The following is a 10,731-nucleotide window of genomic DNA, read 5'->3' as shown; positions in this document are numbered from 1 at the left end:
ACCTGCTTTACTTATTCATATTTTGATTATACTAATATGTTAATTAATAAAAAATTTATACATAAAATTTGATATATATTTTGATCATTTCTAGTATTACTTTTATGATTACTCTTATATGTTTTTTTTTTTTGGGATAATTTTTGATAATGAAGATTGGATATTCAAATTCAGAATTATTGTTTAAAAGAAATAGTAAATTTACCATTAGAATGTCGGCTGGCAAGTCATATACTTTTTGTCAATTGAAATTCTCCCTTATTATTCGAACTAATCAATTAGATTGATGTCTGAAAATGTGTAAACATATATTCAAAAATTAACGAAAAATAAATTAAAGAAAAAAGACAAAACAAAGTAGCTAAGTAAAATATTTTAATTAACAATTTTACTTGTTGGAATATGGGAAATAATATACATTCACACATATGAAAGATGATTCTGTTCATATATATAGATTAAAACCCAATTATTAGCAGCCTGATCTCAAATCAGGTGAGACACATATATAGAGAGGAGATACTATATGCATACTCAGCAGCAGCCGCCGAACAATCAATTTGTTTGAAATCTAAAGAGCAGAGCTCTACTTGAGGGTCCCAAAGGGTAACAGACTTGGATTTGGTGAAGCAAATTCAAGAAGCTGAGGATCACGTTCAAACTATGCCATATCTTCCTCACTCAAACACAACCAAAACTCTACTCCACCATCACCATCCCTTGTGTCCATCATTGTCACTAAGTTCTTATGTGAAGGATTAGGAACTGTAACCCACATAGGTTTTCCCCACCCAAAATCTGTCTCATATAATCCAAAGTTACACAGACTGGTAAATATTAAGCTGTTTGTATCATCTCGTCCCCTTGTCTCTCCTGCCTCTTTGATTAACCCAAACATCACTTCCAATATTCCAAGTCTTTTTGCTTCGTTTTCACTGAATTTCTTCTTTACTTTCCTCAATTCAACAACTAAACCTTTCATGTCTCTTTGACTCTGCAACTTTTCATCTGTTCGTGCCGACCAGAATGCAATCAGGTTTCCCATTGAATTCTCAGGTAACGGCGGCTCCGCCAATTTCCGAATGTTCACATTGTGTGTTAACACAGATTTTTTTGCTATCCCTTTGTTTGATGATCTCCATGCAGCCATTGCTGATCTCCAAATTAGAGCCGACACGGCTTCAACCCGAGTAGGCTTCGGCACGCTTGCGCTGGAAACTTTAGCCTTAAGAGCTGCAATCTTCCATGCATCCAACACGAATCTCTTTGTTACGTTCCTTGTTCTTTCAAACACCACAGAACTATGCGGGATCGAGAATTCTCTTGCAGGGAATTGGGACGCCGAATCCAAGCATGGTATATCAGCATGGTCATGGTGGCCAAGAGCTATGGCAGACCAGTATTTTAGGATTAAGCGCGTTGTGGTTCCGTCACCTAACTTGTGCCACAAGCAAGTACCAATTGCCAATCCACCACAGTCGAAGAAACTTGCTTGAACAAGGAAAAGAGGCCCCATGCCGGCTTTTCTTGATTCCATCTCCATCGGAAGGAATCGATGTAGTAAATTGGAATCGGGTTTTTGGAGAAAGTTTGAGAGAAAACCGTGGACTTGAGCTTCGATGAAATGAACACCGTCGTCGTTGCATTCGACGGTAAAGTTATTGTTGGTTCTTCCAGCAAGAGGGTAGAAAAGAGTCAAGACTTGGGATAGTGATTTCTTGAGCTTCTTGTTGAGGTGAAATTTCATTGTTGGGATAGAAAAGAACAAGAGGGCCATAAATTGGATGACCAAACTGATCTAAAAGAGATAGGTTGTAGCTTTTAAGATGATGAGGAGTCGGAGTTGATGGTTTTATGGTTTCTCTTCTAATGATCTCAATCTCCATATCTCTAGCCATTTTAGTGCCTTATTTGGATGGCAGAGAATACTTACGATATGGTATTTGCAACTCTTTAGCCTAGCTTTTATATGTAATGTTATACACATACGCATCAGTTTTTATATTACTTAATTTCCAAACACGTGGGTATATTATTATTGACTAATAATTAATAAATATTAAAACAAATTCATATATGACAGGAAAAAAATAACTTTATTTATCTAATATTACAGCTCATCCATGGTCATCATCCATAATGGTGACAAGTAGTAATATTTAATTAAAAATATCTATTTAAATAATACCCACTTCTTTAATTGCTTCACCAATAACATCATCCTATCGCTTATTATATTTTGAATAAATTACACAAAAGCATCTAATCCAGCTTAAAAAGTTCTCTCGTAGCTTATTTTTCCTTTTACAATTTAAATTTGGTATTTCCATCAATTAAAATATATACTTTACCAGTCAACAAAAATTACATTATCTTTAGCAATAGAAATATCTTTTTATTTTCACCTTCAAATTTCATAAATTGTTATTGTCCTTTATATATCTTTGGGTACTTGACAGCATATAAAATTATTACTAGTTTCAAAAGAGCAAGCTACTATTTATGTCAGGACCTGTCTAAAATTTCTCTCCGGAACCCTAGACAAGTCCTGATCCTAGGGAAATACCACCAAACCTTCCAACGAAAAATCCGGTAGCACCTCCCCTAAAGGTAGGACTAACCAAAAATTTTCTGCACTGAAAACACACTTTTATAAACATCCCCTTATTCCTCCCACGTTACTACAATCTGATTCCACAATTTTACAGCACTCCAAATGAATAACAATAAATCAGTGCATAATTAACAACTAAATGTCCAATACAGTATACAGAGCATTATACAAATAAATGTGGAATTAATACAATATCAAATAAAGAAGCAATACAAGATGAAGAGGAAAAAGGGAAGAAATGCTTCTTGGACTTTCAGCAATGAACTGAGACGTCGGGCTCACCCCGGACGATCAACGTCTCCCAACCTAGACCTAGGGGAACAGAATTTAAGAATATGAGATGCTAACCATCTCAGTGAGTGACCCTAACTACTGTACAATTATAAAGTAACGATAATTATAGTACATTTGATTAATTAAGAATAAATAAATAAATAAATAATAATTATTTGAAAATGATATTTTCTCTCAAAACGCTCACCATTCATTCGGTTGGAAAAGTTCTCCTTTTAAAACATTTTCACAAAACCCGTTATTTCAATTGTTTGAAAACCAAGGAATCAATTAGTCAACTAAATATCCAATAAAATATAATAAATCAAGCATCTAAAATTTATAACGAATAAATTGAAATAAAATAGCTTATAACAGTTACTAAATAATTAATCCATGTCATAATAATTAATACCGAAATATTAATAAAACTCACATTAAAACAATTCATGAAATAATTGTTTAATTAAAATAAATCAATTTATTGAAGAATTAAGTGAAGGAAAAATTAAATAAAATTAAAACTTCCATTTGAAATAATTAATAAAAAACAACAACATTAAATATATATTCGTAATTTAAATACAATTTCAAAATATTTATTTTGAAATCCAATTTCTGAAAAATCACTTGATGCACCTACTATATATCAGTGGCGCCAACAGTACCCAACGTCCCGAGGTACCGCCAGACAGGAGGTTAAAGAGAGAAACCGGCATACGGTCGCGTGGCATTCCATCGCGCCGCTGCAAACAGGCGTCCCGGCCATGGAGGGGCGGCCTACCCTCATCCGATGGCAAACACAGGACAACCTCATAAATCACCTGCGCGCTACTCACACCTACCTGCGCGTTAATCACATCCATGTGCGCACTAATCACATCCATATACACAGAACACCAGTACGTGTATGGTGCATCTAAAAATCATAAAATTAATACATCTCAAAACCTCAAATTTTCCATAAACATTACCGGTTTATTCCATCCAATTAAATCCGTAAATTTTCCATAATTCCTTTATAATCATCGTCATAAATTCATCGCATAAATAGCATAATTTTCAAATCCACCAGCTCTCAATTCCACCAATTTAAATATTCAAATTTTCCAATGGCATAAATATCTTTGAAATATGATAAATTAAATCACATAATGTTCCATGGGCATAATTATAAAAATTGAAACCACCAACTTAAACAAATATTTTCCTTGAAATATTTAAAAATCAAATCATGCCCAAAAATAATATTAAAATCCAAATATAATTAATTAATTGAAACCACCTTGCTCATGCGTGATAAATACAATTAAATCACAATAATAATCAGAAATTCATTATTAATCCAAATTTTTATTTAGCAGCAATAAACATATGTATACATAAAAAATAATACTTTTCCCACAATTATATTTAAATTCCACTACATGAGCATAATTCTAGATATCAAATTAACACAAAATAAATATAAGTAATCACCCCAAAATAGTTTTAAAGATGGGTCACTCACCTGGAGTAGGTAATTAACCTAAGATCCTCCATGGGATCAGTTCCACGACACACACGTGCTCCTATAACAACAATTCACACACAGTCAAATAAAATAATATTTTATTCAGGTAAATAATACCCAGTATCCGGGGGGTTAAACACAAACATTAACCAGAATTGACGAGTAATGGAATGAGGATCACATTACCGGCCTCCATTGACCCCAATTCCGCCGGTGGTGGTCGGAATTTGCTCAGGAAGTACCGGTCGAATTTCATTTCCTCATAACTCTCGAACCACTTCGAATTTAAACAATTGGAGGCCATATTTGAACTCAGAGGACCCAAAATAGGGGGAAAGGGATGGAAGACCGGACTGGGTTGGCTGGAAATGGCGAGAATCTCCGAAAAAACTTAACCCGCCGTCGCCGACTTCACCGGCCTAATCTGGGCGCGTCCGGCGGCGTCTGGCAGGGAAATTTGGAGGTCGGCATCACCGGCGAACGGGCTTCTTCCCTAGCCAGCGCGTGTGACTGTCCGGTGGCCGGAATTAAAAAAAAGGACAAGAACCCGAGAGGGAGAAAGGAAGGGAAAGGAAGAAGGAGGAAGAAGAAGAAGAAAGAAGAAGGGGCTCGCGGCCCTTTTTTCCCACGTGGGGGAAAAGTGAAAAAAAGAAAAGAAAAAAAGAAAAGAAAAAGAAAGAAAAATAAAATAAAAAGAAAATAAAATAAAATAATTAAATAATATTATAATATTAAATAATATTATTATATAAAATAACAATAATAAAATAATATGGTATTAAGCATGGTGGACATGTGACATCTCACCATGGTGACACATGGCCACATTTATTAAGTCACACGTGGCACATTGTTACACGTTTAAAAATAATATTAAAATAATATAGTATTTGAAAAACTCTACAGGTCCATAACTTTCAAACCACATGTCCAAATCGGACGTGCCGCTAGTTTACGGATTCGTATCGACGAGTACTTCACAACCATGCATGAGTGAAAGCTCATTTCCCCATAAATAAAAAGTCAACTCGGACACCCTTGGAGAGTTTGGACCCCAATCTTGTTTTGCTCGTAACTTTCAAACCGTAGCTCCGTTTTCAACATGCTACTAGTCTACGAACTCGTGCCAATATGTACTTCGTAACAGTACTTCAGTCAACCTAGAATTCCATCCAAGTCAAAAAGTAAACTTTTGATCCCTTCAGTCAACAGTCAACGGTCAAATTCAACGGTTAACGGTCAACCTCGGTCAAAGTTAGAAAATTTCCGTTATATTTTGGGACGGAGTGTTACAATTTAAGCAAATTAATTTATTTATTATCTATTATCCAAACAAAATGGAGCTGCCACTAAAATCTATATATCAATTTAAGCAAATAGCCACACCCACATTGCACAAATATATATATATATATATATATAGTGACAATTTTTATCACATAAACATTGTTTGATTATAATAATAACAATTTTTGTCAACTAAAAGATTGCTTCTAAGCAGCCAACCCAATTGAATAATGAGGTAATGCATGCATATACACGAAACACGATGCTGCGCCGATACATCGGCTTTCATTTTCATCTCATATATCCATCCTCTCGTTGGTCGGTCAAGTCTGTCTTGTTTCTTTTTGGTTACCCACGTTTTTTATTTTTTTATTTTTTTTTATTTATTTTTATTTTTTATAACCGGTTTGCTCACTTGTTTAATTGACTTAATAAATAGTTGTCGAAGGGAAACTCACTTTTATTTTTTATTCTCTATACGAGGGATAACTCAATAATAATAGTAGTAATAACTTTTAAAAGGTTTTTTGATCCCTTTTAAAGCTTAAAATTTTAAAAATAATAAATGATCATAAATGAATTTTTTGATACCATCTATTGAAGCGATCCACGAGCGCGAAAAGAAAGCTTTGTTTGTAAAATTATCAAGCTGATCGAGCATCTCATTTTGTAAATATATATATATATATATATATATATATAACTATTAAAACCATTGGTTTTTTTTTTTATTTCTTAACTGAATCAAACCATGGAAGAAAGCAAACCAAATCAACGAAACCAACATTGGTTTGGTATATTTGGAGTTTTGGTTTTCATTGTTATTATTATTTTTTAATTTTTTAAAATATATTATTATTTTTTAATTTTTTGAAAATATATTATGATTTTTTAATAATTTGGATTAAGTATTACTAATATCTTAAACTATATATTTTAAAAACATAATAATACATTGAAAATATAATTAATTATAATTAACATATTAAATGATTATACATGTGTATAGTTGGTTTAGTTTAGTTTGATTTGGATTAAAAATTATCTAAATCAAACCAAACCTATTATGGACCAATAACCAAATCAAAACAAATCTAACAAGTTCCATTAAGTTGATATGGATTGGTTTATGTCCACACCTATGTCAAGAATACAATCCTCTTAATAATTGTCTTTAATAAATTAATATTTTTATTTTTTTGTTTTTAATTATATGATGAAAGCATAATTAATTATAATTAACAGATTAAAAGGTTATACATATGTATAGTTGATTCCGTTTAGTTTGTTCTAAATTAAAAATATCCTAATCGAATCAAACGGATTATAGAAAAAAAAAAGAAAAAAGAAAAAAAAACCCAAATCGAACTGAATATAACTAGTTTTGTTAATTTGATCTGAATCAGTTTATGTCCATCATTGTGTCAATGGAACATATCCACTTAAATAATTGTCTGTAATGGATTAATATAACTTTTTTATTTAATTATATTGAAAAAAAAACTTTTGCATTTAACTAGTTATTTAATAACATTATGAGGAAAAAAAAAGTCAATATATATAAACAATGTTACAAATAAATAATTAAATAATCAAAGTGGAATTTAACAAATTGCAAGTAGTTTTTGGAGACTAGAAAAATAATATGTTAAAGATTCGTATAAAAAGAAAATAACTTTATAGAGATATGTAGATTAAAGCCCAGAATCAAGTGAGATATAGTACGCACTATTAACAGCATTTAGCACCATAAAATTGTGTTTGGAAAAGAAAAATATCTATATATATTTGTACATATTATTAATGATATGATCCGTTGGAAACATCCTTCTAATTTATAATGAAAATATATTAATATGTCAAATATTAAAAGTGTCATCTTAATTTATAATTATATATTAAAATTTTAGTTTAGCAAGTAATAACTTTTAGTATTTGCCACATTATTAAATATTAATACAAAATGGAAACTATATTCTGCACGAATCATAATTGTATTTATATACATATATATACACACATATTATGCATGGATATATATATATGAGCGATTTGAAGAGAAAAGAAACCAGTAATAAAACTTATTAAAGCAAAAAAGAAAACAAATACTATATATCTACTAAACGAGGGGAAAAAAAAAATATATTTTAAGTTTTATTATGTTTATGTAATTTTGTAATGTGCCTATGAAACTAAAATATTTTAAGTTTTATTATGTTTATGTAATTTTGTAATGTGCCTATGAAACTAGTCTGAGTACAAATGCTATTTTAGTGCATGCATAATACAAATTAGATATTAGAGTCCAACTAATTACTACTTTAAGATTAGTATTTGTGCAGTTCCTCATCAAATTCGATGGCGGTATTGGCAATCTCATCTACACTTTTATTTCTATCAAAATCACCATATTGGTGTTCAAAAACCTTGGCATACTCATCCATATTAGATTTCCCACCATCAACTACTTCTCCTATAATCCCATGAATAAATTGTCTAACGTTTCTGCTCTAGATTCTCAAGAAGTGTCGAGAATGTGCATTTCAGTTTGACTTACGTTCAACTGATTAAGTAAATTACTTTTACCTAATTTCTCTTGTTTAGTCCTATTGAAGCACACAAAAAACAATGATCTGTATTGCTATCAACTAGCAAATCCCTTAATTTTGTCTACACTGAAAAACAGTTCTGTTTTTAGATTCCTAAATGAAAATTTATGTTGCTGTTTTGGACATGCATATTTTGGTTTTAACACGTTTGTATCTGGTGGCATCATATTCCAAAAACTGAAAATCTATATTCAAGTGTTTTTTTTTTTTTTGGGTATATCTCATGTAATTCCTTGACAATTTGGCATTGGCAAGCATATAATGTGATTATTATTTTTTTTTTTTGGAAGCAATTACCTAAATTACAAACTACATAAATTTCATGTCTTCTGTATAACTCGAATTTTTGTTCTCATAGATACAAATAGGAGTACTCAACCACTGAAACAAACCCACTTTGTCTGCGTATAACGTGACTTAAGTATCAATGATTTTGCATTGCTGATTATTATTTATTTATTTTTTAATGGGGATACAGTGAAAATGTGAGGTCCATCAAAAGAGAGAGTTCCGATACGAAAAGATAAATCCACAAAAAAGGGATTTTAGAGATAAAAGTGCCTTAGAGAGAAAAAATATGGATAACGGTTGACTAGAAATAACTTAGGATGAAAATCATCAAATTCCTCATAGTCATCATCCTCCACATAACATGAGTAGACGTAGGATCTTGTCCACGCGCAAAAATAAAAAATAAAAATAAAATATTACAGTTTTAAATGAATTTCTATACAGTTTCATTTTTTACGAGTAAAATATATAAAACTAAAAAATAAAAAATAAATAACCGTCGAGATGACCACCATGATGAAGTTGGTGACATCCTCCATGAAGGCAACATGACCATCTTCTTCCACGACACTGGCATCTATTTTGCGAGAACAAGTCCACAAATTGCTCTCACGTCTGCAAAATAAGCCAAGCCCGGAGGTACATCCCTTTAGTTCCAACAATATCCATAGTTTATTTTCTTATATTTTTCATTTATAATTAGTTTAGGTTCTATGGTTATGTTGACATGTTTGAGATGATATGCTTGTATCGTTTAAATAAGGGATTGATCAATTCGTTGATTGTCGGGAGCATATATTAATTTAAAGTGATTAAGTTGGTGCATATGTAGTAGTACTTTTGAACTTTCAACAAGTGATAAAAGGAGGGGAAAAAAAAAAGAAAAAAAAGAAACTGGTTATGTATTTTGGCAAGAAAATAAGAAGTACTATTTTATATATATATATAAAATAAAAAAAAATAAAAAAAAATAAAAAAAAGCACTCCAGGTGCTTCTCATGAGCGCTGAGGTTAATGCTTTTCCAAATAGATGCTGCAAAATGAAATAATAATAATAATAATAATAATATCCGACCCATTAATTAAAATTAAAATATCAAAATATCGTTGATAATTTAAAAATATTTTATTTATTATGCATAATCAAACATTTACCATTTTTTTTATAAAATATTTTTTAACCAAAATGCTATGAAATATAAGCATTACAAAAAAATAAGAGCTAATAAAAAACCAAATCCCGAACATGCTCTTAGTATTATGTAAATTTATGAAAATCAGAGCAAAATTGTACAAAAGTACTACCCAATTAAATATCATCATAGATGCTTATAAGTATATATACTAATAAACATATTTTGGGTTGTATACTTTGAATTATTGGATTGCAAAACCAAACATCTTTTAAAGAGAAAAATGCTATAATACCTAGGAATATAGTTATAGGATCCCTTTTAAAAATATGCAATTTTAGATTACTAAACATATAATTTATATATTTACAGGAATACTATAAGCACCAAAATGGTCATAAATTTTTTTTTTTTCAAATGATACGTATTAATATTATTATATTATTTATTAACATATTTATATAATTTAAATATAAATAAATAAAAATAATTAGTGAATATTATTATATTATTTGATAAATAAATTTAGTGAATACTTTAATATCTCTAATATTATTGTATAATTTATATAAAATTAATGGTATTCCTTATTTTGTTAAAGGAAAGGGGATTAAAAAAAGTAAATTTGAATAAGAAATAATAATATTAATTTTTTAGATATGAAAATATAATAAAAAGTTGTGAGCTATTTTCGGAAAATAAATAAATAAATAACATAGCGACTTGTTTTTTTTTATTTTTTATTTTTAAAATAAAACAGATTTAAAAAATTTTTTTTAAAAAAAAAAAAAAAGGGGAAACCAAGCACAATTACAATTTTCAACCTGTCCATCAAAGGTTGAAGCCACTTAGGCTCCTCTTTCATCCAAAATTCACTAAAATAAGCAGACCGATAAAATTATTCACTAAAATCAAAATTCACTAAAATCTAGCTAGCTTGTCAGCTGATTTTTAGATTCTCTACCAGAAAACAGTCCAACCCCAGATAATCTTCAGAAGAAAATAACAGAT

At 30.3% G+C, this 10,731-nt stretch overlaps 1 protein-coding gene across 1 annotated transcript; it reads right to left on the bottom strand.

The window, feature by feature from the left end:
* Nucleotides 1-661: 661 nt before the first annotated feature.
* On the bottom strand, nt 662-1,747 carry LOC107428418 ((13S,14R)-1,13-dihydroxy-N-methylcanadine 13-O-acetyltransferase AT1). Its single transcript, XM_025077916.3, has one exon. It carries the CDS (start codon nt 1,745-1,747, stop codon nt 662-664), a length of 1,086 nt encoding a protein of 361 aa, XP_024933684.3.
* Between the last annotated feature and the right edge of the window lie 8,984 nt (nt 1,748-10,731).

Source organism: Ziziphus jujuba, chromosome 12 (assembly GCF_031755915.1).
Source record: "Ziziphus jujuba cultivar Dongzao chromosome 12, ASM3175591v1".
Lineage (NCBI taxonomy): Eukaryota > Viridiplantae > Streptophyta > Magnoliopsida > Rosales > Rhamnaceae > Ziziphus > Ziziphus jujuba.
The sequence above is the reverse complement of the archived record's forward strand: the minus strand, read 5'-3'. Positions and strand labels throughout refer to the sequence as shown.